The following is a 27,802-nucleotide window of genomic DNA, read 5'->3' as shown; positions in this document are numbered from 1 at the left end:
AACATGAAATTATATTTATTTCACATAAACATTGTCCAAAAAGTCTTCATATTAAACAGAACTACAAAAAAGATGTAATATCTATATTTTAAATATTTTTAATCAGAAAAGTTAGATAACCTACTGTACAAAATTTATAAAAATAAATAAATTTTAATATTTTTTTTACCAATTTATGTTTAATAAATAACATTCATTCTACAACTATAAATTATGTATCACAATAAGTACAATAAGTGAATTATAGTTGGATCACAGAATTATTTTTAACCCAGAAAGAATTTTTATTATTAAGATTTGTGCTGTAGATACTCCATTGATGATATTATTGTAAATAAATATGTATTTATGTTATAATTTTTTTTCACCAAGCAAATCACGACTTTATTTGTAATCAGATAATCACTTATTTACAATGTCATGGTAAACCGTAGAAATATACCAGATCGATGGAATAAGTGCTCACTGACCCAATATTGATTCCATCATCAAATATATATACAAAAATTGCTTGGAAAATGAGGTCAGAAAATTGAATTATTTGTCATGGGGATTCATACTTTCTAACAGTTAAAAGGTTCAAGAATAGCAGAACATCTGCATAAGGAACAAAAGGAAAGAATGCATGTACTAATTAGACCAAAAAAGATACTTGAATTATTAGAACCGTTCTTTAAAATTATTCAAAGAGCTGACGACTCATCCTAATATAGGATTGAGAGGATTGAAGGACCTCATTCAAGAATACTACTGCAAGCACAACACTGAAATATAAATATGAAGACAGAAAAGGACAGCTGTAGCAATTAGATCCACTCTTTAATATTGATTTAGCCATGTACTATCAAATAAATGCGATATCCAAACATCTAATAAAAATAAACAGAAAAAAGTGCATTGCACTGTCTATGATTGGGAAAAGAAGAAAACTAAAGAGAAAGATTGAGACCTGATTGTAACGAGATTAGATGTTTTGTAGCTGTAGAGAAAAATTGAGCAATAAGGTGTAGAAAATATCAAAGTAGATATGAGTTTTACCCAAAAGAACTTGAGAAGATTTGTTAATCAAGCAATTCAGAGATATGATTCTTGGATCTTTCTAACATTCTTAGAAATGTTTGCGATTATTTTATGTATAAGGAGGAAACAAATTAAAGGTTTTATTTTAAGGAAATGCGGAATTTTATTTCAAAAATATTTTGATGAGTCTTTAGAATAAAAGGTTATCATTTATATTTTTCGTTGTGGTAATCTTAGGCAAACTATTATGGGTCGTAACCTCATTTTGCGAAGATAAGATTTTCAAACAATGTTATTGACTATTTTATGTTAAAACTGATTAGTTCATTGACGTATATAGAGAATATCTTTTTAGCATACAGATTTGTTTAATGAATTTCTTTTACATAATCAGTTTTTTTATTTCTCTTGATTCTATTTTTCTCCGTATTTTTGTGCTAAATACAATTGAAAATATTAGAATTAAAATAATTGAATCATTGCACTATATGTTAAAAAAGCTCAATACTCATAATTCAAAAGTATGTGAAAAAATTGTGGACCCAACTATAAAAGTGCAAATGCATAAACTTAAAAGCACCTTCTGCAAACATCAAAATGTAGACAAAAGCTGAGTCGTATAAGATATAATTCTAAAGTCAACAGCAGATATATGTCAACTGAATGTCTATTAAGGTTTATGTAATATAATTGCAAACTTTAGATGTACATTAACAGTTTACTTATACAAGATGTAAAATTAAATAGTCATATGCAACTGTTGTTACTTTGGAATTAAATCTTGAATATTACACTTTATCTACATCTATTGACATCGATACATCCAATTATAATATTCATACAATTAGTAGTTGATCACGAGTTAAATCGTAGACCCCATTAGTTTATTTTTCCTTTTTGACAGTAAATTGAAGGGGAGCCCAAGCTGGGAGTTTTTGACCTCGAGAGTTGCAATATAAGGGGAATATTTTGCATACTTAAGAGTACTCTCACTATGTTTTAGTCCTTTATAACGAATCGTGCGTCTAAATCAGTTTTAGAAAAGTAAAAAAAAATGGGCGTCAAATTAAGTTTTTAAGTTAAAAAGTATCCATTTCAATACACCGACAATCTGATTATAATGAAATGGAGCTGAATAAATATAAATTTCCAGCCATAAAATTGTTCATAGAAAAAGTTTAGTTTGTACACAAGAAGTAAAGCACATGACCCCAATCCATATTTCTCTATCATGATTTTTAACTCTCAAACAGTATGACGATGATTATAATGGTAATGATTAAAAATCAATTTTTTGACAGTATTTAATTTTTTTGAGAAAGTTTTCATACCATTTGTCATATTTGGTTTTTGAAATAAAAATATTGAAAACCGTCAGATTAATAAAATACCTCTAAAATAATCATATCTGATTTTGGAATAGTATGAATGAATTATATTATCATCTAATACCCTGATTGTTTTTAAATAGCTTTTATTGTATGTTATAATTTTCTACCTTTCGTTATAGTCACAATTTATTCTTCCTATCATCGAGACTTTAAATACGTGACAAGCTTGAGAAAATCTCAATTTAGCTTCTTTGGCTTCCCTATTATAATATAAATATGCTCATTTTGTTTTTTCTTGCTACTCATTCATTTCATTTTTGTCGTTTTTTATTTTATACATCTTATTGTATGTATGAAAATGATGAGGGGTTCACGATCAAAGAAGGGATTTTTGATTAGATTTACATATATAAATACTTGTAATACAAAATTGTATACTGATTCAGATTGTAAAAGATATGACCAAAAAATTTAAAAATAGTTATACAAATAATGGAAAATGCTAATAATACCAGTTACTTTTCACATTATAATAGTTAACCTAAAAGAAAAATTTGTTCTCAAAGATGAATAAATCATGTATTTTTAAGTGTGGAATGTTTCAGAAACTAATATTCACCCTATACACAATATTTAGTATAAGTATTAATTCGATTCTTCTTCTCTGTTTTTTGTTCTTATTAATTTAGTTCAAAGTGATTTCACAAAATTTTTTAGGAGATTTAAATAATTACACTGGTAAACACTGTTTCTGTCACACGAACTTTGTGATGATTTTTATTTGTTTTGATGTACCCTCATTGTCCAGTATACAAACTTGTCATCAGTCAACAGATCAATCCTAAATAATGCTCAACTGCCTGTGACAAAGCCTCCAAATCAAGCATAAAGTCCAAATTCACTGTCCAGTAGCCAAACTTGTCTTCAGCCAACAGATCAATGCTAAATAATGCTCAACTGCCTGTGCCAAAGCCTCCAAATCAAGCATAAAGTCAGTATTTTCTTTCTTAGTTAAGTGACCCAAATTATGAACTGTGAAAGTGATTTAAACGATTTAGTACGTGATTTGAATTTGTTTTAAAACAAGTTGAGCTTTTGGAGTCTAGATTAAACGACTGGAATTTCCTTTCTCCTGGTACGAAAATTTCTTATTTCCCACATCGTGACGATGGAATGAAACCTTCCTTTTCTAAAGCAGATGATTTAGTATTTTGTATTGTAGCGATGAATTTATTGAATGTTCAATATTATCCAAGTCACTAGTGATTGGAAAGAGACTTACGAGAACACAAAGTTCCTTCTTGAAAAAATTAAATATGGTAAACATGTTTGGAAAATTTGTGGAGATTTTAAAATCATTGCTTTTTTTGTTTGCGCTACAACTTGGTTGCACAAAATTTTGCTGTTTCATTTGCGAATGAAATAGCAGAGGCAGAAAGAGAATTTTCCCAAACTCAGCAAGGCAAAAATTAAAGAGGGAATATTTATTGATCCACAAATACATTAACTAATGAAGAATACAAACTTTAAAGAAAAGTTAAATGATCTGGAAAAAGTCACCTGGCAATGTTTTGTAAATGTTGGGATGTAATATGTCTTTAAAAATACATATCCTGTACTCTCATTTGGATTTCTTCCCCGAGAATTTGGGTGCTGTGAGGGAGGAACAAGGCGAAAGTTTTCATCAGGACATTTCCTTATTAAAAGAGCGTTATCAAGGGAAAAGTCCAGGAATACTAGCAGATTATTGTCGGGGACTTAAAAGAAACCAAATATGTAAATATTTTTCAATTGATATATTATTGTTTGGTGGCCATAGTACATTCAAAATTTGGTATAAGTTTTCGGGTGACAAAAATAAGTTAAAATTTTGTTGACCAGTGTTATTAATAATAAGCATTTCGAATATCTATGGAATGGAAATTTTATATTGTCACTGAATAATATTCGACTATGCAATCTTGAGGGATGCACACATACATTGTCCATTTCAAAGCTAGTATAGTAGTGATTAAATAAATTGAAATTAGACATAAATTAAATATACAAACAATTTATTAACTATTTATTTATGTATCTGAAAAATGTGTTATCTTACATAAGTCACATCGAATACAATCCGTAATTGTAAATGATTTACCCACAAAATGTCAACAGATAACAAAAATTGGAGAAAAAAAATCATGTTAAAGACTTTTGTGTGTAAATAGTCAAAACTATCAAAGCTCTTATAACGCCCCATTAGTTATTTGTTTTTTATGAAAGCTACAAGCATGTCCTTTCTTTTCTTTTTCATAAATACATTTCATATTTCTAAGGAGTTACGTGATTTCAACGACATTTCATCCGAAGTAAGTGTCAAACAACCGACTAAAGCGACAAGCGATCTGTCGAGCCAAGTTACCGGATTTGGATATATCAGTCCACCTTCGTAGAAACCCAAATGGCCCCCATGCACTACTTCAATGTATGCTGTATTATTTTTTTCCACTGAAATGAAAAATTTGTTTATTCATTTACAAAACATTAGAGAAGTGACAAAACAAGAACTAATAATACGATTATATACGGTTATACCAAAAGTACCCAATCTTGAGTCGCGATTCGCTTCGTCGATCAGTGTTCGTTTGGCAGCCGTCAGAAATGGAAGTATTTATCGCCACTATCGCCAATTGCAGGGTTCGGGAAGTAATCTGGTTACTGACAGAGAGATTTTGAAGAAATTTTGGTAAACTATTAAGCCTCAACTCCCATACAGCCCGGTCTTAGTACCCAGCATTTATCACCTCTTCTCAAAGCTAAAAGATAACTTAACTGGCAAACGCTTCAAGAGCGACGATGAAGTTCGAGCAGAGGTCACACGCTTCCTCAACGGATAGCGGCTACGACTTATGAATACAAAAGGGCACTGTCTTTATAAATGTGTGAAAAATATGGAAACTGTGTTGGGTTCTAGACAATAGTGTAAGCTTTTCAGCGCTGCATGAATTAATAACAATGAATGATATTTTCTATTTGTAAAACATATGGTAATCTTAGTTTTTGTACAACCCTCATAGAATGTGGATATGATGTATGAATGAAGACAGATAGATTACCGATTAATATAATCGACGTTAGAAACCAAATAAAGGAACTGTGGACCAAAAAAAAGAAAGAAAGAAAAAATATATTGCATTATGAAGATACGAAAAAAATTAAATAAAGAGAAGAAAAATAAGAGATTAACTTTAGTCCTTATATAGACATGCTTATGACGCTGGCTCCAAATATTGGTGCCAACAGCATTCGTCCTATGTGTAGATGAAGTAAATAGGGTTGACGACAATGTTGAAAGACATTGACGGTCGTATTGGGAGTTAACCGTACGTAGTCGGATTTTTGAAGATCATAGGGATTTGTCTCGTCGTTTGTTTAAACCGATCCGCTTTCCTTCTGTAACTATCTCGTTTAACGTTGTCTCCATTATAAATATTCTTTTGGATACAAGTACTATTTCATCAGCAGAGGCGATTTTTTGTCCCCCACTTGACCTTAAATTTCCTTTATGAACTTTTCCTATTATATATATATTCTAATGTTAAATTGAATAATGTTGTCGACAGCGAGTCACCTTGTTTTACTCCTCTGCTATCACAAACTAATCGGATTCTCCTTGACTCTTTCATAGTCTTCGCAGTTTTGAGTCTACACCTTGATCTTTTAGTGCTGTCAATAGATGGTGTCTTTCGATAGAATCAAAGACCTGTTGAAAATCGATTAAGAGCATGTCTATTTGGTGCTTATGTGCTTTTTACATTATTTGTTTAATTGTATGTACTGCGTCTGTTGTATGTACTGCTGCTAGTTAGTCGTTTTTGGATTACTGTTACAAATATAAGCGTGAAAAACTTTTGCATTCTCAAAACGCAATAAAATAATGAATTATTATTGAAAATTGTTAAAAAAACTTACTTGCTAATTTTTTAACTGGTTCCAGTAATGGTGATGGTATGATTGGATCATCGATGGCATTTATAAAGATCATCGGTACTTGAATTTTTTCAAAGTAATATTTACTTGAACTCCATTTATAATAATCCGAAATTGTATTGAACTGGTATACTCTCCTTCCGTATGCTTCGTCTAGTTCTGGTAACGTTGCGGCAGATACGATTTCGTGTTCGTTCAAATTGAAGCGTTTCTTCAATTCCTCGCACAATAACGTTTTGCGGTGTCTTAAAATGGTGTTCTTCAAATTTTCCGTCATTACATAAAGATAAAATCTTCTAAAGTTCTGCCAGCTAAGCATATATTTGGAACCCCTGGAAAATATCAATATGAAAGTAAAACTATTTTTTAGAATGCGATGTATTAATATATCATTAGACATTTCTAAAGAATATCAACCGTTATATTGGCGAACTGTATGGAAGTGGAAATATTTTTATCATATTTTATTCAACTCACACTGTTTGTCCGTTTAGCACAAATTTTGAAATAAAAATTTAAATAACTTCTCATTAATCAATGAACTTGAAATTTTGTCTATAAAAAAGCATGATCTAATTAAAAATTCTACGATGGCGCTAGTAACAATTATACTTTCTATACAGGGTGTCCCACGATGAGTTAAAACTATCTGTATATGGCAAAATATTTATAGTAGTAGAGCCGGAAGTCGACTGTAACTTTATTATTTTAAATTGAACACCCTGTATATTAAGACATTTTTGAGATCTACATAAAATTTTAGTACCCTTTTGCCGAAAAATTTTTTAGAAAATTATTTTTTTACGAGGATACCCTTAAAGACATAAAAATGGTTTCTGTCCGATTGCTTTTAGCAAGGTCAGACGTATTTGAATCTATGTTGAAAGATTTTTCACTTTATACAGGGTGCGCATAAAAAGTGTTCTAAGTTTAACTGGATAAATATCAAATTTCTTTATTTTTTTAAATATAACCACCCGGTTTTTTCTATTTTAATACATACAGAAAATATTTAATATCTGGATAATGGTAAGGTTTAGGTATAGGAAAATATACACGGATTTGCCTTATTTTTTACCTCCGAATGCATTAAAATAGAGAAAACCGGGTGGTTCTATTTAAAAAAATAAAGAAATTTGATATTTATGGAGTTAAGCTTTGAACACTTTTTATACACAGCCTGTATAAGATGAAAAATTTTTCAACCTAGATTCAAATACGTCTGACCTTGCTAAAAGCAGTCGAACAGAAACCATTTTCATATCTTTAAGGGTACCCTCGTAAAAAAATAATTTATAACGGTCTGCAATGGTCAAATTTTTTACAAAAAAATTAAAGTAAACATTTTTCGAAAAAAATTTTAAGACAAAAGTATAGTAAAATATCGGTTATAACATTTTTAAAAATTACTTATTATATAAATAATTATAAGATTCTTGGAGGTTTAAAAACAAAATCGCCTACATCTCACTAAGTCGAGTAAGATCACTAGATGGATTACGAATACAAGAAATTAAATTACTCGAAGCTAACGGAAAACAGACTGCAACAACAAAGCGTCAGTTGAGATGGAAAGTCTTAGCTGTAAAATTAAAAGATTAAAAGACCAATTGTCAAGAATCAAATGTGTATCGTTTTCAGACAAATAACGGACGAGACATAAACAAATTGATACAGTGCATTCGGATCGTACTCTAAAAAGTAAGGTCTCATCATAGGCAATAAGATCTATCTTTATTTAAATTTGATTTAAGAAGTAAACAAATGATAGAACATGGGAAGTATTCAAGAAGACTTAAAAGTAAAAAATAAAGGGGCCGTGGAGGACAAGGATTGTAATAATAGACTTGGAAAAAAAATTATTATAACAATATCAAAGGTGTGAGCGCTTAAAGTTTATATAAATTTGACCCCTTTACCCCCTTAAGTACACGTGAATTAGAGTAATCTCTGCAAGATTGAAGCAAAACTTGAATCAAAATTGTTCTTGAAAGAAGTAGTTGAAAAAATATAGTTTCATCTTATAAAAGTCCTTATTCAAAAAGAAATGATATTTTAACTTGGAAAAGACAGTTTTTCAAGCAAGGTTATAGTTTATTTATGAGAATTTAGTTTCTTTTTTGGAAAGGATAGTTTTTATAAACAAATGACATTGGATAAAACAGTATTCTAATACAATTTAGATTTGTTCTTGAAAATAAAAACAGTTTTGAAAAGGCAGTTTTCATAACCAAATTATAGGTTTCTCTTGCTTGGACGGTTTTCATATAAAAATTTTAGTTTGTTCTTGAAAAAGATAATCTTCCGAAACAAATTAAAGGTTTTTTCTTGGAAAATAAAGCTTTTAAAGACAAATTATAGGCTTTTCTTGAAAAAGACATGCTTCAAAGACAATTAAACAATGTATATGCTATTTCAGAAAAAGGTAGTTGTCAACGGAAATTTATAATTTGTTCTTGACAAATACGGTTTTCTAAATCAAATTATAAAGACAGTTTTAAAAGACCAATCATATGAAGGCATATGTACTCAACGTCCCCTTTGCCGCCTACAATGTTACTGGTTGTTTTGGGAAAGATAGTTTCCAAAGAAGAATTATCGAAAAATACAGTTTTCCGAAACAAATTACACTTTGTTTTAAGAAAAAAACAGTTTTAAAAGTTAAATGATAGAAAAGACAGTTTTCGAAGACAAATTATAGTTTATTCTTGATAAAGATTGTTTATTGAAACAAATGGTTTTGTTTTTTTTATAATTAGTATGAATCGTAAATTTGAAATATGAATTTAAAAAGTTTAAGTAGTGTATATTCTCGAGCAAATATATTTCATCTAATAAATTTGACTGTCAAATGAATAGTCATTTTATATGTTTGTCAAGTGTCGCGTCATGTAATTCCATTTAGAAAATTATCAAAGATTATATATTAAGATACAGTGAAATTTTAGTCTCACTTATTTCATTACAAATAAAATTCTTTTTGAAAATTTTTGAATGCAAAATCCATCATAAATTTACCAATTCATTTCAAGTAAAAGAGATTATTCAATCTACATTTAAAATAAACAATAATATGAGTATTGAAAAAAACTTAATTTAAAATTAATCAATAACAATGGACACTAAACATTAAAATAATTATTTGATCATACTTAATTGCGTTTATGCTAAAACGATAAGTTTTTATCAAAGTAATAGATAAGATTAAAAACATAGTTTCTAGTTACAATTTGTTTAAGTACTATTTAAATTTATTTACATTACTAATTACCAAGTTACTGCACTATTTTATTTATATTGTTTACAATATTTTATATCCAGGAATGGTGACCTTGTTATTAACTACCTGGTATTTAGGGTTGCCGCTTTTTTATACAGCAATCGAATTATCCAGACCTTGAATGAAATCAACTTTTTTGTATAAATGTATGTATAATCACAATATTTTTTTGCTCATAGGTGCCTTTTTTGGTATAAACTTAAATAAGGATCATACCACCATAACCTGGTAGTTTCACCAGGTTTTGGAGAATAGGGTACCAGATACTTAATTGTATTGGTCTTTATATATTCTCACAATGAGTGTAATTTTTTATGGGTTTTGTATCTTTATTTCTAAGCAGTCAATGATGCAATATTCTTGATTACATCCAAAAGTAATTTTCCTCAAGTACAAACTTATTGAATCAGAATTTTGGCTTGTCAGTTCAGCAACAAACAAATGATAATCAACCTATTGATTGCATTCATTGTACCAATTTAGCGTTGAAGTTAGAAATCAAATTATGCCAAAGCCTTTCATATTTTCCTTGCGTTTACAGATTGAGATTACACGGCAGCATTTTATAATAAAGGGAAAGTAAAACCTTCTCAGCTATTTTGAAAAAATGGAGAGCGCTCAAGAATTTGATGCTAATTTCTATGGTATCAAGAGTTGCATCAAAGTTATTGTTATGAGTTTTGCATCGTTTGAGAAAAAAATAGTTTTGAATAGTTTGTATACCACTTTTATTATAATTTTTTTAACTCTTTGATCAATATTTATAGACAAAAAAATTATTGAAAATTCAAAAATTTCGAAGGTAGTTTTAACATTTCAGTAATGCCACCGAATTGCGTGACGTTATAGGTATGAAATAAACACTGAACATATGATACAAAGTGAATACGACTATTCTTCTCTCGGTTATTCTAAAACAAGCGTTATTATTGAACTTTTATTAATCTGAAAAATGGTTTATAAATCGTGTTTTCTGCCAGGATATGAAAATACCACGATTAAAACACCTGATATACAACAAAAATGGTTTGAAAGTGTTACGATATGTAATTATTTTTGTTGCCAGGTGTTAATTACTCATTTAATAAAACTTCATTCACGTGTTACTTTTTATCACTTTATTAGACAGAAAACCGATACAAAAAAAGATAAAAAAATATTCTTACGTGTCACTCGTCAGAATTACTTCTGTAGTAATTGATGACATTGACACTCACCCTCAATTCTACTAAAGTTACTTATGTGTACTCACATAGTCCAATACATTTTAAAAAAATATGAAATTTTACGTAAGACAGTGATTTTGTTATTAGATCAGCATATTGATGAGCAGTAGATACATAATTAAGCTTCACAATATTATTTGAAATTAATTCCATAATAAAATGATGTTTAACATCTATATGCTTTGATATTTTTGTTTTAAGTGTTTTCGCCATTTTTATGCATGATTGATTGTCTTCATAAATTAAAATTTGATTACTTGCTTGATGAATCAGATATTCTAGAATTTGTTCAAGAAAAAAATATTCAGTTATACAAATAACCAATGCAACATACTCTGCCTCTGAACTTGACAGAGCAACAACAGGCCGTTTCTTTGACTTTGACGATAAATCCATTAATACTTTTCTTATAATTAATATTATGGGCAAAATCAGAATTAACAAAAGCAATAATATTCACATTTACACTATCCGTTTTAGTATATTTTAAAACATAATTTTGGGTTTGAAATTGACTGAAATAAGTTACTGCAAAGCAAAAGTCAGGTCTCATACCTAACATAATATGCATAAGTGAACCTACAAGTTGTTTGTATGGTACATTTGCTGTAAAATTTTCTTGAGTCATTAGATTGAATTTTGGCTGAGTTGGTCATCTAAACTTTTACAATCATTCATTTGAAACTGAACCAAAATTTTTCTTATCAATGTTTTTTGGGAAAGTTTTATTTCATTATTTGTTCTTTCAATTTCAATTCCTAGAAATACATATTTATTTTAATTTGAAAGGTCTTTCATCTGAAATTCAAAATTTAACTGTTCTTCAAGTTCATTCACTTCATCTACACACTAAGAGACGATTATAATGTTATCAACCCATATTAACAAATAAGAATTACCCTTTATATATATAAGCATGGATCGGCTAACGACCTGCAATAATTTTTTCGCGCATAGATACATATGTAAGCGGTCATACCAACATTTAGGACTCTATTTTAGACCATAAAGAGCCTTTTAAAGCTTATACACGTAACCCTCTTCCACATTTTTCAGTTCTCTATTGAGAAATACTGATTTAACATCCATTTGATGAATTATAAAATCCTTTTCCAGTGCCATGACTAAGAGTACTCTTAATGTCATCATTCTGGATACGAGGGTATAAATTTCTTCATCAAAAGGTCATGAAAACCTTTAGCTACAAGGCGGGTCTTTTTTTCTTCCTTCCCTTGTATTTCTTTTGTTGGAAACACCCATTTTAAATAAATAACATTTATATTTTCTGGAACTTCAGCTAACATGTTTTATTTCTTTATAACGTTATTTGTTCCTCCTTCTTCGAACCATTATTCATTATTTTACCTTCTCCAGTACTTTCTTTTTCTCCTTTATTCTCATGGTCTCTTCCACTTGTATTTTCGTCTAATATCCTCTCATCAAATTACATCACGAGATACTATTCTCTTCTGCTCTTCTATATGCCATAATCTGTTATTTGTGTAACCTACCATGCATCTATCTGCTTTTGCATCAAACTTGTTTCTAAATTGCTTAGGTAAGCAGTACATCCAAATACTATCATATTTATATATTAATATTATATTTATATAATATAATTATATAATAATAAATTATTGGATGCATTTGAAAGCATTGGCATTGCTAGATGTAAGAGTAGCTTAAATATGGACAAAGGGCCAATTCTTTACAGCCCACTCTTTAGTTTAGTAGTCAAAGAATAAACATGAATATTCACGCCAAGGAGTTTTACCCGCTGGAATTAATTTTTCGCTGGAGGTGGCTTATTGGTGGGAAAATTTAGTATAAAACAGGTAAGTCAAGTTATTAGATTTCAGTTTATCTTCAGTGTCTGAAGGCGATAACTTGGTTATCGAAACGCGCGTCAGACAGTATAATTGTGAGTGTTGGTGTAGTGGTGGTATAAACAGTATATTCAGTATGGAAATTTTACGTGATAATAAATTTCATCCATACAAAGTAATGTTGGTTCAAGAGTTTTGAGAAGATGATTTTGATAGACGTGAAGAGTTGCAGATCTAATAATAGAAAAATGTTACAATCATAACGGTCCAAAGTAATATTATGTTTTGTATTAATGGAAACGTAAATCGCCATAATTGTAGATACTGGTCACGTAACAATCCTCGTTAAATACGTGAATCCCACACCCAATATTCCGAAAAACTGAATGTATGAGCTAGAATAATAGACGACAAAATAATTGGTCCCTTTTTCATTGAGGATAACTTAAATGGTCTCGCGTATTTAGATTTATAGGAAAATAGTATTATACCTGAGTTGGCACGGATATTTCTAAACTCAATTAGGTATTTTCAATTACATTTAAAAAAAAAACTTCATTATTAGAAATTTTCAGAAAATAACAATATTCTAATAGACAATATTTGTCTACAAAAAGATGGTACCCCAACTTACTATGCGTCAGTGATGAGGCAATACCTAAATAATGTGTTTCACAGAAGATGGATTGGAAGGCGTAGTTTTATCGAATGGCCCCCGCGACCATACGACTTGAATCGTTTAGATTATTTCTTGTTGAGTCACTTAAAAAACATCTTTTATAAAACAAAGCCTGCCGATATTCAGGAATTAAAAGATAGGATTACCACACAGATAAGAAAAATTGAGTAGTCAAGTTTTAAAAATCGCATGGCTTGTTGTATTGAAGTAAATTGGCAACATTTTGAGCATCTGCTATAATCGCCTGTATGTTTTCTAATATTCCTAATTTTCCTACTTCACAGATGTGGATTTACTTCTAACATGACACAAACATTTAAAGATTTGTCTTCAGTTGTTGTAAGTTTTCTGCGCCATGATTTGGATAAATATTTATTGTAACTTTGGTGGAGATACTGTGAATGTAGCTCCGAAATTATGGCATTTAGGTAGAGGGAACATTCGATGAAAAATAATAAAGTATTTCTTGAGGATTTAGAAAAGCAAAAAAATATATCACAAGACCTTTGTACACAAGAATCTATATAAATCTTACAAGCCGTTTCCGAGATGATTAAGGCGTTCCATACATAAAACTCACTCTGTATGTATTACTATAACCTTATTATTTACCAAAGATGTATATATACTTTTCTGTTACATAAAATAAATACACACATAAACAATTATTTGACTAAAAAAAATTAAAAAAGCTATTCCTATATTCCAATAATAAACTACTCCAAAATGAAACACAGCATATACGAATCTATCGCAATCTTTTTTATTTTCCAAAACAAATAGCAAATAGCAGGCGAATTCTCTTTCTTTAAACGAATAGACTTCGAGCTGCTGCTATGCTGTGTCCTCTTCTATCGCCAGGTATGTTTGGTTGGAACTTTTCAGTCGCACATTCACTCTCAGCAATATTTCACTTTCCAAAATTGTAAAATTCGGTGAAATGATTGAAAAAAATTCTTTTTTAATTATTAATTAGTGATATCCTTAACTGTAATTTGTTAGGCAACTCATATGCAATATATTAATTGACATATTAAATTGAATATAAAATACGTTTCATCAAATAAACATATCGGTGAAGGTCTGTTTATATTGGGATCCTATACTACAAGTATATAAACAGAAGTTGTGTTGGCAGGAAGAAATATAATTTCAACACTAAAACATTCTACAGTTTTACCGAATAGTTTAAGGTTCGTGTCGTTCCTGCTACGCATATTTAATTATCGGGTCCTTGCATAATTTTTTTTATACTTTAACTACATTTAGTATATCGTTCTTAATTACAGACTGTTTTTTAATATTTCTTTAGTATATTAGTTCATAAAAAAAATCGCCAAAACGCATTTGTTCTCACATTACTAAGTGTGACGTTGTGTGACGTAGAAAGTAAGTAAACAGACTTAATATCATTACCCCAGAAATGGTATGCACATTCAATAATATTTTTTATATAAATGGTGACATACTCCATATGAATAATGGACCAGTAACACAGATTAAACCTCGTTTCTTATTAAATAAATGTATTTTCAGGTTTATTTGTGCTTTATACTTATTTGTAATTATCATTATCTTTTATATATAAATTAAATGTTTTTGTACTTGAGGGACATTTTATTTCTACTAAATATTGATCATTAATAGCACTGGAAGATAATTTAAATGTTTTAAAATCGAAAGCTTCGACCAAAACATAATCGTCAAAGCTATCATCTTGACTACATTTAAATAAAGTTCAAGCAAACAAATTTTTAAATATGTTAAATACCCAAATTGCCGACCACTGCAAGGACCCTATGTGTTTATACAATATTCGAGAAAAAAGGAGGTAGGTACTCACTTTTTTTTTGGAGAGATAAAATGTCAAACTTTTTCCCCGTTACAGAAAAACGTCTTTAAAAATTTATTATCAAGTAAAACGTGGACTATGTATGAAAAAGAGCAATTTTATTATTAGTTGCCAATAAATTCTAAAATTAAAATTCTAAATATTATCCGTATGGTAGAAATTAAAAAAATTGTTACTTACTCTAAAGCACAATAGCCTTGACAGATTGAAATTCCTCCAATAACATTGGGAGGTTTCGGTTTGTCTTCTCCCAAATATTTTGTAATTAGATTACCGCCTAAACTGAATCCGACGCAAACAACTTTTGTCTCTGGATATCTAACTACTATGTTTCTTATCATCGCTTGAAAATCTTCAGAATCGCCTTAAAAAAATCGAAAGATGACTAATTAAAACGATATTGACATTGTGTAAGTAAACCACGGTAATTTAAGAAATAAAAGAGTCCGGCACTGGTTATTAATAATAAAGTGCTTATTCTCTAGTCTTGAAAATACCCCCTTTATAGTTAGTGTGCGGAAGAATCAATCTTATTTTAGAGCTCAACAAAGTTCCAACAGCCAATCAAATCAAAAAATATCTTTTGCTCACTCTACAGTAAAATAAAGTGGAATTTTTCATAGTTATTTCATGTTTTATCTTCAGAAAGTTTCATTTTTATGGTTATATAGATTAATATAATGGTGGTATTTACGTTGTTGGCAGATTTTTCGTTTTACTGGAAATATGATCTGCTGCTGGCGTCTGCTGGGAAATTTTTCAATTCCACGAATCGAATAGCAGAGCTGACTGGTGCAGGGATAGCAATTCTTACCAAAAGATCGATTTTGAAATCGATTCGAATCGCAATCCGATGAATCGATTTCCAAAAAATCGATTTGTTTCAAAGTATGTATTAATAATGTAAATATGAATCCATTTTATGCAAAACAAGACAAATACCATGATAAATAATCTCTAATGTTTAAATTCTTCGTTTAAACCCTTTCCATTGCAAGTGTATTACACGTGGAGAATTGCTTTTTTGCAAGCAACTGAAACTAATCTCAAAGCCATATCGCGAGTTTTTGAATAATAAACCCCTTAACCGGCAACACCGTAATATTACGGGTACCTTTAGCTAATTGTAAATAATTTTGTGGATTTTACCAAAAGAGAAAAAATCGAATGTCTAATTTCAAGGGTGAAATATCGATTCACCGAATCGATTTAGTACAACATTTCGATTTATTTGGTCCGAGGAATCTATTCTTCGATTAATCGATTGCAGATCCCCATGTCTAGACTGGAGATGTTTTTATTTAGGATTAGAGACCCCAAACGAGAGGTTGTAACGTCGCTCTGAACAGACACAAGAAGTCGAAACTTCTCCTTGCAATTGCGACCCATTGGGGGTGTTGAAGCACTCTTCAGGGGAGACGTAGTTCAATATTAGTCGCGGTATTAGCTAGGAAAGTAATTATCATAATCATATAAGAGTTTTTGCCCACCCCATAATCCATTCATTAAAAGTAAAAATGTTACACTTCAACAAATTTCTATTTCATATTGTTAAGCGGAGGTCGAAACAGTGTCTTACAAATTAATCAAAAATAGTAGTGCCCGTTATTTGTTTATTTTGTAAGAAAGCATGTTTGTATTTTGTTGGTGAATACGACAAGTTATAACTTGCAAGTACCGGCTGATTTGTTTTTTATTCTTCAACTATGAATGATTGTAGATTAGTCCCTGTTAGCCCTGTAATAAGCAAAAGCTTGTGATTTATACTTTCGGATCAAGACATATTTTTGTGAAGTTCATATACGAATTGTTTTCGTTCTCAGATCAATGAATCTAGAGATCTGCCTTTGAGCATTTCTTCAGTGAAAAGGAGATTGAGAGAAACTGGTCTTTTTGGAAAAGTGGCAAGAGAAAAAATATTCAAAGAAACTTCAGTACGTTTTGGCCACCGCCTAATCGGCAGATAATGGAAAATGTACTGAAAGTAATGATTTGGCTACCACAGTTGTCTAATTTATACTGAAAATCGAATGGATCCAAATTTAAATATAAAAATCGATTGCTTGTTTTTGTTTTGTATCACGAGACTATAAGCGACAATTTTTCTGGAGGTTTTTTTGTCTTATTTCTAAAAGTTTTAGTACTACTCATACGAGGTATTCAATCGTATAGCTAAAATTTGCAGGACATTCACAGAGTAGATGGTCTAATGTCTCTATTGCTTGCCCGTAGAATCTGCAGTTGGCGTCCTCTGCCATGCCTATCGTGTTAATGTGGTGTTTAAGGGGGCAGAGACCAGTTAGTTTTGTCTTTATCCCCCTCTTCTCAGATTCACTCATAAATTTCATACACATGTCTTTCAGATTTTACTGTCGCTTATCCTTTGTCATGTTTATTAACATTCTCTTTTTATTCGACACCCCAATATTTTCCAAATGTTATTATCTAACATTTAGAAAATAATAATAAAAATCGTGTAAGCCGTTTCCGAGATTGAGGCGTTCCATACTTCAAGCTCACTTGGTATAATGGTCAAATACATTATCGGTTTTGTTTATTGTTAATCTTGAATGTCGAATAGAAGTCGATAATATTAATATTTTATCTGATTATTAATGTGAACATATTTATGCGAAACTAAATTGAAATATTTTGGTTTCGAACAAATGATTGTGAGGTCTATTAATAGATAAATATAAAAACTGTATTTCCTCTTCGTTCGTATGGTCCAATAAAATAATTATCAGGTACCTAAAATAAACCTTTATATTAAATGTATACATAGATGATTAATCTCTTGGGAATTAATAGTGATGAGATCACCACTTTTGTGAATCTGACGTCAGTAATTAGAATGTAGATTAAACATCGTGCACAGTGTGGACAGTTTACTAATAAACTCAACTAAATACAGTGGCGTAGTTAACTGTTGCCTCTCGAGGTCGTTTTAAATCAGATGTCTTCAGACTTAACTTCATATAAAGTATATATTTTATCGCTATTACGCTTGAAAAAGAGTCTCGCAAATTTAAAAGCGTGTTTTGGGGCATCGCAAGAAGTCACTTCAAGTACCATTGGGAGGTTTATTAATAAACTCAACTAAATACAGTGGCGTAGTTAACCGTGGCCCCTCGAGGTCGTTTTAAATCAGATGCCTTCAGACTTAACTTCATATAAAGTATATATTTGATCACTATTACGCATGAAAAAGAGTTTCGCAAATTTAAAAGCGTGTTTTGGGGCATCGCAAGAAGTCACTTCAAGTACCATTGGGAGGTTTATTAATAAACTCAACTAAATACAGTGGCGTAGTTAACCGTGGCCACTCGAGGTCGTTTTAAATCAGATGCCTTCAGACTTAACTTCATATAAAGTATATATTTTATCGCTATTACGCTTGAAAAAGAGTCTCGCAAATTTAAAAGCGTGTTTTGGGGCATCGCAAGAAGTCACTTCAAGTACTATTGGGAGGTTTATTAATAAACTCAACTAAATACAGTGGCGTAGTTAACCGTTGCCTCTCGAGGTCGTTTTAAATCAGATGCCTTCAGACTTAACTACATATAAAGTATATATTTGATCACTATTACGCTTGTAAAAGAGTTTCGCAAATTTAAAAGCGTGTTTTGGGGCATCGCAAGAAGTCACTTCAAGTACTATTGGGAGGTTTATTAATAAACTCAACTAAATACAGTGGCGTAGTTAACCGTTGCCTCTCGAGGTCGTTTTAAATCAGATGCCTTCAGACTTAACTACATATAAAGTATATATTTGATCACTATTACGCTTGAAAAAGAGTTTCGCAAATTTAAAAGCGTGTTTTGGGGCATCGCAAGAAGTCACTTCAAGTACTATTGGGAGGTTTATTAATAAACTCAACTAAATACAGTGGCGTAGTTAACCGTTGCCTCTCGAGGTCGTTTTAAATCAGATGCCTTCAGACTTAACTACATATAAAGTATATATTTGATCACTATTACGCTTGAAAAAGAGTTTCGCAAATATAAAAGCGTGTTTTGGGGCATCGCAAGAAGTCACTTCAAGTACTATTGGGAGGTTTATTAATAAACTCAACTAAATACAGTGGCGTAGTTAACCGTTGCCTCTCGAGGTCGTTTTAAATCAGATGCCTTCAGACTTAACTACATATAAAGTATATATTTTATCGCTATTACGCTTGAAAAAGAGTCTCGCAAATTTAAAAGCGTGTTTTGGGGCATCGCAAGAAGTCACTTCAAGTACCATTGGGAGGTTTATTAATAAACTCAACTAAATACAGTGGCGTAGTTAACCGTGGCCTCTCGAGGTCGTTTTAAATCAGATGCCTTCAGACTTAACTTCATATAAAGTATATATTTGATCACTATTACGCTTGTAAAAGAGTTTCGCAAATTTAAAAGCGTGTTTTGGGGCATCGCAAGAAGTCACTTCAAGTACTATTGGGAGGTTTATTAATAAACTCAACTAAATACAGTGGCGTAGTTAACCGTGGCCTCTCGAGGTCGTTTTAAATCAGATGCCTTCAGACTTAACTTCATATAAAGTATATATTTTATCGCTATTACGCTTGAAAAAGAGTCTCGCAAATATAAAAGCGTGTTTTGGGGCATCGCAAGAAGTCACTTCAAGTACTATTGGGAGGTTTATTAATAAACTCAACTAAATACAGTGGCGTAGTTAACCGTTGCCTCTCGAGGTCGTTTTAAATCAGATGCCTTCAGACTTAACTACATATAAAGTATATATTTTATCGCTATTACGCTTGAAAAAGAGTCTCGCAAATTTAAAAGCGTGTTTTGGGGCATCGCAAGAAGTCACTTCAAGTACCATTGGGAGGTTTATTAATAAACTCAACTAAATACAGTGGCGTAGTTAACCGTGGCCTCTCGAGGTCGTTTTAAATCAGATGCCTTCAGACTTAACTTCATATAAAGTATATATTTGATCACTATTACGCTTGTAAAAGAGTTTCGCAAATTTAAAAGCGTGTTTTGGGGCATCGCAAGAAGTCACTTCAAGTACTATTGGGAGGTTTATTAATAAACTCAACTAAATACAGTGGCGTAGTTAACCGTGGCCTCTCGAGGTCGTTTTAAATCAGATGCCTTCAGACTTAACTTCATATAAAGTATATATTTTATCGCTATTACGCTTGAAAAAGAGTCTCGCAAATATAAAAGCGTGTTTTGGGGCATCGCAAGAAGTCACTTCAAGTACTATTGGGAGGTTTATTAATAAACTCAACTAAATACAGTGGCGTAGTTAACCGTGGCCTCTCGAGGTCGTTTTAAATCAGATGCCTTCAGACTTAACTTCATATAAAGTATATATTTTATCGCTATTACGCTTGAAAAAGAGTCTCGCAAATTTAAAAGCGTGTTTTGGGGCATCGCAAGAAGTCACTTCAAGTACTATTGGGAGGTTTATTAATAAACTCAACTAAATACAGTGGCGTAGTTAACCGTTGCCTCTCGAGGTCGTTTTAAATCAGATGCCTTCAGACTTAACTACATATAAAGTATATATTTGATCACTATTACGCTTGAAAAAGAGTTTCGCAAATATAAAAGCGTGTTTTGGGGCATCGCAAGAAGTCACTTCAAGTACTATTGGGAGGTTTATTAATAAACTCAACTAAATACAGTGGCGTAGTTAACCGTTGCCTCTCGAGATCGTTTTAAATCAGATGCCTTCAGACTTAACTACATATAAAGTATATATTTTATCGCTATTACGCTTGAAAAAGAGTCTCGCAAATTTAAAAGCGTGTTTTGGGGCATCGCAAGAAGTCACTTCAAGTACCATTGGGAGGTTTATTAATAAACTCAACTAAATACAGTGGCGTAGTTAACCGTGGCCTCTCGAGGTCGTTTTAAATCAGATGCCTTCAGACTTAACTTCATATAAAGTATATATTTGATCACTATTACGCTTGTAAAAGAGTTTCGCAAATTTAAAAGCGTGTTTTGGGGCATCGCAAGAAGTCACTTCAAGTACCATTGGGAGGTTTATTAATAAACTCAACTAAATACAGTGGCGTAGTTAACCGTGGCCTCTCGAGGTCGTTTTAAATCAGATGCCTTCAGACTTAACTTCATATAAAGTATATATTTTATCGCTATTACGCTTGAAAAAGAGTCTCGCAAATTTAAAAGCGTGTTTTGGGGCATCGCAAGAAGTCACTTCAAGTACCATTGGGAGGTTTATTAATAAACTCAACTAAATACAGTGGCGTAGTTAACCGTGGCCTCTCGAGGTCGTTTTAAATCAGATGTCTTCAGACTTAACTTCATATAAAGTATATATTTTATCGCTATTACGCTTGAAAAAGAGTCTCGCAAATTTAAAAGCGTGTTTTGGGGCATCGCAAGAAGTCACTTCAAGTACCATTGGGAGGTTTATTAATAAACTCAACTAAATACAGTGGCGTAGTTAACCGTGGCCTCTCGAGGTCGTTTTAAATCAGATGCCTTCAGACTTAACTTCATATAAAGTATATATTTGATCACTATTACGCTTGTAAAAGAGTTTCGCAAATTTAAAAGCGTGTTTTGGGGCATCGCAAGAAGTCACTTCAAGTACTATTGGGAGGTTTATTAATAAACTCAACTAAATACAGTGGCGTAGTTAACCGTGGCCTCTCGAGGTCGTTTTAAATCAGATGCCTTCAGACTTAACTTCATATAAAGTATATATTTGATCACTATTACGCTTGTAAAAGAGTTTCGCAAATTTAAAAGCGTGTTTTGGGGCATCGCAAGAAGTCACTTCAAGTACTATTGGGAGGTTTATTAATAAACTCAACTAAATACAGTGGCGTAGTTAACCGTTGCCTCTCGAGGTCGTTTTAAATCAGATGCCTTCAGACTTAACTACATATAAAGTATATATTTTATCGCTATTACGCTTGAAAAAGAGTCTCGCAAATTTAAAAGCGTGTTTTGGGGCATCGCAAGAAGTCACTTCAAGTACCATTGGGAGGTTTATTAATAAACTCAACTAAATACAGTGGCGTAGTTAACCGTGGCCTCTCGAGGTCGTTTTAAATCAGATGCCTTCAGACTTAACTTCATATAAAGTATATATTTGATCACTATTACGCTTGTAAAAGAGTTTCGCAAATTTAAAAGCGTGTTTTGGGGCATCGCAAGAAGTCACTTCAAGTACTATTGGGAGGTTTATTAATAAACTCAACTAAATACAGTGGCGTAGTTAACCGTGGCCTCTCGAGGTCGTTTTAAATCAGATGCCTTCAGACTTAACTTCATATAAAGTATATATTTTATCGCTATTACGCTTGAAAAAGAGTCTCGCAAATATAAAAGCGTGTTTTGGGGCATCGCAAGAAGTCACTTCAAGTACTATTGGGAGGTTTATTAATAAACTCAACTAAATACAGTGGCGTAGTTAACCGTGGCCTCTCGAGGTCGTTTTAAATCAGATGCCTTCAGACTTAACTTCATATAAAGTATATATTTTATCGCTATTACGCTTGAAAAAGAGTCTCGCAAATTTAAAAGCGTGTTTTGGGGCATCGCAAGAAGTCACTTCAAGTACTATTGGGAGGTTTATTAATAAACTCAACAAAATACAGTGGCGTAGTTAACCGTGGCCTCTCGAGGTCGTTTTAAATCAGATGCCTTCAGACTTAACTACATATAAAGTATATATTTGATCACTATTACGCTTGAAAAAGAGTTTCGCAAATATAAAAGCGTGTTTTGGGGCATCGCAAGAAGTCACTTCAAGTACTATTGGGAGGTTTATTAATAAACTCAACTAAATACAGTGGCGTAGTTAACCGTTGCCTCTCGAGGTCGTTTTAAATCAGATGCCTTCAGACTTAACTACATATAAAGTATATATTTTATCGCTATTACGCTTGAAAAAGAGTCTCGCAAATTTAAAAGCGTGTTTTGGGGCATCGCAAGAAGTCACTTCAAGTACTATTGGGAGGTTGTCTGAAAAGTTTTTGACATAACAAAGCAGCAACACATTTTTTTCACCATCATTTCATTTATTCAACATAATCTCTTTTTACACTTTTTCCCAGCGATGTTTTAGCTTATTTAAAAATTTCAAATATTAGTTGCCGTATTTCTCCTTAAACTATGGGTTAACGTATGCAGAATAATCCTCGTTTTATGAAAATTCGCCCCCTGCACGTGAAATTCCAAGGAAACAGAGAGAAGTCGCTGGGAGTCAGACCTGGAGAATTTGGAGTGTGGTGGAACAACATTCGAAACAACACTTTCTTCTTAGCCAAACGCGGCCTTTTTTGCTTGATTTATTCGCTCAAACGTTGCAATAATTTCGCATAATACTCGTCATTGATAGTTTTTTTTTCAAGATAGCCAATGAAAATTATCCCACGCGCATCCCAAAAACCAACGCATAACCTTACCTGCAGATGGAACGGTCTTTGCCTTCTTTGAAGCCGATTTTACCTTTTCAGCTTTGTTACTACTACTATTTGGTATCTTAAGGAGTTGCCGCGAGTGGTAGGATGAGTTGTCGCTGACTGTGGTGGAATGTTAGGTAAAAGCTGTTCTTTAAACCGCTTTTCAAATAATTCTGCTGTCATATCTTCATGATAATCAACTGCACAGTTTTCAATTTTTTTAGCAGATATTAATAAAGCATTAGACACAAAACCGTCTTTGCTTCCAGCGTATACTATTATAATGCTTTTCCCTTTAGAACAAGTCTCATTCAAACAGCAATTTTTACTATTGCCTACATCGAAATTGACTACATTACGTGTCTATTAGAACTTCGGTGGTCTTTTATCTGACGTAAATAATCTTGTCGCCGTCGAACGACCCTTGACGATTCGGTTATTGCCATCCGTTTATTCAGTCTTGTATTTAAAACCACATGCTGACAAAACTTGCCGCAATGTTTTTAAACTGGTATAATTGTATCCTGGATAATTTGGCACCTTTTGCTGTAGGTATTACTTCTATTGGCGCAACCTGTTCTCCTTATATAAACTCTAAAAACGTATAAAATCTTGAGTAACTTTGTCAACTGATTTCAGTTTTTCTTTACATGTTTTTCGGTTCTCTGAATGATCCACGGCAATCCCTTTTGTGACTTCTTGATAAATAGAAACTTTATTTACTCTAGTTTTATTATTACATTATCAGATTGCTAAATATTTTCCTTTTTTCCATTTGAATATATTTAAAACAACTTGCTGTGTTTGTATATCTAAATATCACACTACACTGTGCAATTTCTTTGTCTTCATTTGCCCATCGTCTAAAGAACGCCATAATTCTATTTATTCAAAGAAATTTATGAATTTAATTAATCTCACCAAGCCACGCCAATGCTTATCGCAGACTTTTTAGCAGAAATATTTCGAATAAATTGTGTACATACGGCTTCGTCCAATAGAAATGCGTTTTTGTTTACGATTCGATGTATTCAATGGTAAACAGTAAAGATGATAAGTCCACGTGGACTGACTATTTGTTAGATGTTTATAGAATTTTATAAGGGGAGTAAACATTATTTTTCATTTCTTAATTTGGTATGTCGTTCTCCTCAAATCGCGAGATAGTCTGCTCCCAATGGTTGTCTACAAACTAAATGACGTGGCTTGTCGATATTTGTAACAGAACTTAAATGCAAAATGTCTATGGAAGAGGTGTTGCCTTTTGTTAAATATTCGATTCGCCAAAGAAAAATAAATGGAATATATTTTTTCAATTATTTAAAAACGTATAAATGGTTTTTAAGAGAATTTATATAGTTTTATGAAAAATTTAGCATACTCACCATAACTAAAGATTCTGGGACCTGTAACGGGAACGTTTTTCAATACACCAACGTGATTCAATACGACGCATCTATAACCGTGATATTGTGCCCAATGAACAAATGTGCGAACGTAGATACTTTCAGATGTATTGCAGATTCCAGGACAAATTGCTATACTAACATCATCTACGACAAAATTAGATTATTACAATTCGAATCCATGATTAACTGACAATTTACATGAGCCGCGAAACTAAAGTCGCAATTAAAGACCGATTCATAAATTTCACTTTCCGTTTACCACTACCTTTCGCGGGTGGGTGCCGTTCGTAGCAAATTCTACACCCTATTCATAAACTGGACGTTGCTACCGTTAACCTAAGAATTTCGTAATTCTTTTTGACGTGCTTCTTGTTTTCGTTATTTTGTTTTTGTTTATAATCCGGTATTTATCGACGATATTTGGAAAATAACTAAAAAGAAAAATAGCCAAAAGACCAACATAAACAAACAAAAATAGAAATAATCCCATACATCAAAATCACATGTTGAACGTAAACGGATGTGATTGGATTTTTCTATTGCTACGAAAGTTACTACAAAAACGGGAAAAGAGAAAATTCGTATATGTTACAAGTCACCAACGTCCAACGACCAATCGGCAAACGGCAACTTATCCATTTCAATGTTTTTAATTTTTTAACAGCAAAGGTGAACGGCGAACGGAAAGTCTACTTTATAAATCGTCCTTAACAATAACACAATTCAATCTACGAGAGTGGGCAAGTTCGATACTAATCCCCCCAAGAACTTAGAAAAAATTGTAAGACTGTAAATTCTAACCAGGAGATTTAATTTACCAAATTCTACAACGTTCTTTCGCTATAAGTTTTTTTAATACAAAACTTATGTTCTGCTTGTGAAATGTATTTATCTAATACAGAAAAAGGTTTGGACAGGCCGAGAGCCCTGTGTATTAAGAATTACATAGTCTTATCATAATTTTTTTTTTCAATTAGTACCTATTTGCCAACAAAGGTTAGAATTTTTGTTTTAATTGCAAGAATCCCAACAAATGTTCCCGAAAATACGATTGCAGTTTTTTCCATTTAGTAAGGAGGTCAAAATTGTGAATTTTATCAGTTTAGTTTAGTTACAATTTGTGATTATGGAAAAATTTGGATGAGCTTCGTGAACGCCGAAAAATGGGTCCTTTAACAGAAAAAACAATAATATTTAATTGTTTTAAATCATTTAGAGACAAATATTTATGTAAAAATGTTGAATGATATAGTAAAATTTGTTAGAAGTACGCTTATTGTTAGGAAATCTACGATTTACAGAGTTATTGAAGAAGAACAATGAGGAGGGTTAGGTTAGGTTTCAAACAGCACGTAAAGTTCAAGGAAAACCAAAATTTTAAATAAAAAATCATTTGAAAAATACTTCGAAGAAAAGTTCAAGCATTCAATAATTTCGGGCATTAATTAAAGTTCTTACCACGGTTCGAGATGATAAGATGTATCCTAAAATGCATTCCAGAAATAAGAGACTAAAAAAGAATTATTCTATTTAGATGAAACATGAATCAACGAGGGAAATACACCAAATAGATGAAACTATTACAAGTCGAAGACAGACTTTTTTAAATAATTAATCTACAGGTTTAAATCTACCATCAGAAATGGGGTACAGACTGATAATAGTACACACCGGCAGATACAACGGCTTTCTCTTTCACAGCTTTGAAGGACTCAAATGTTGTTGATTTACATGTAGATTTTACCTTAGGAAACCGAAATTTCACGTTTCGAGATAAGGTGCTAGAAATTTCTTCACAAAAAATGCCGAATGAGCCAATGTATTGTCTGGGTAGAGAACTCATGATTTGTCCTCCCATTTTTCACAAAGTACAGCAAGAACGCAAATGTAATACTGTTAAGCAATAGTTAGCAGGAACCCAATGAAAGATTATTCAAGTTTCTTCGACTCTATATTCCTCATATATTCCTTCTTCCCTATAAGATTAGGTGATAGTGTTTAAAGCATCATTACAAATATTTTTGTGTGCTTCTTGTTCACACACTTTTCGCATTTTAAACTTGTAATGTGAAATTCGCGTACGGATTTTTTATCGATTCCTAAAATTTTTGCAATTGGCCAAATACTCAACCGACCGTCAGATCAAATCATCGATTTTTACAATACCGTTTTTGACGTGGAAGGACAAACTGAGCACATATCTCCAAGAACGTCTTTTCGGCTTTCTTTGAAACTCAAACTACTAAAAAACGGCTCCGACTATAATGATTAGTTTACTGTGAACTGAGAAAATAATCAATATTTTTGTCAAACGTTTGACTAAATATGTTTATGATAGTTGACAGTGGGTGTAGGTTAGGTTCGGTTACAATATTTTTTACCTTGAAAATGAGTGTCAATCGGTTGGTATATGTCGTACGTCAATGTCGTGCCATCTTGAAGTGTTAGAAAAACTCTTTCTCCGATAGGCCAAGGACATTTTACTCTTCCTATGATGCTATGAAGAATAGTTTGAACGTGACCGCTGAATCCCCAAAGTCTAGTTGGTATATATCTATAATAAAAAAAAAATAAATAAAATATAAAACGCAATAAATACGACGGGATTTTTCAATATTTTTTATCAGTATATCGCATATTATAACCGTTATATGATAGTATTTACCGCATTTTTAACAAATTGATACATTTTGCAATTTGCGAAGTTTTATATTTATTATAAATCGCTTTTATGAGTTTGACCTGTATGTTTAAAACTAAATTTTCAATGGCTAACAACCATAACACAAAACAGATTTCTTACGTT

General features: G+C 31.8%; 1 protein-coding gene across 1 annotated transcript in view; it reads right to left on the bottom strand.

Moving 5' to 3' along the window:
- The window catches only part of LOC130452845 (abhydrolase domain-containing protein 2), a 39,806-nt gene continuing 12,004 nt past the window's right edge, over nucleotides 1-27,802 (bottom strand). The window contains exons 2-6 of the mRNA XM_056792322.1: nucleotides 27,378-27,550; nucleotides 24,973-25,140; nucleotides 15,367-15,550; nucleotides 6,306-6,655; nucleotides 1-4,841 (exon numbers count right to left, since the gene is read on the bottom strand). Of these exons, the coding sequence (XP_056648300.1) occupies nucleotides 4,657-4,841; nucleotides 6,306-6,655; nucleotides 15,367-15,550; nucleotides 24,973-25,140; nucleotides 27,378-27,550 (1,060 nt within the window). The 3' untranslated portion in view covers nucleotides 1-4,656. The remainder of the gene's footprint in view (nucleotides 4,842-6,305; nucleotides 6,656-15,366; nucleotides 15,551-24,972; nucleotides 25,141-27,377; nucleotides 27,551-27,802) is intronic.

This window comes from Diorhabda sublineata, chromosome 2 (assembly GCF_026230105.1).
Source record: "Diorhabda sublineata isolate icDioSubl1.1 chromosome 2, icDioSubl1.1, whole genome shotgun sequence".
In the NCBI taxonomy this organism is placed as follows: domain Eukaryota; kingdom Metazoa; phylum Arthropoda; class Insecta; order Coleoptera; family Chrysomelidae; genus Diorhabda; species Diorhabda sublineata.
Note: the sequence above shows the minus strand (reverse complement) of the source record. Positions and strands in the feature narration are given on the sequence as shown.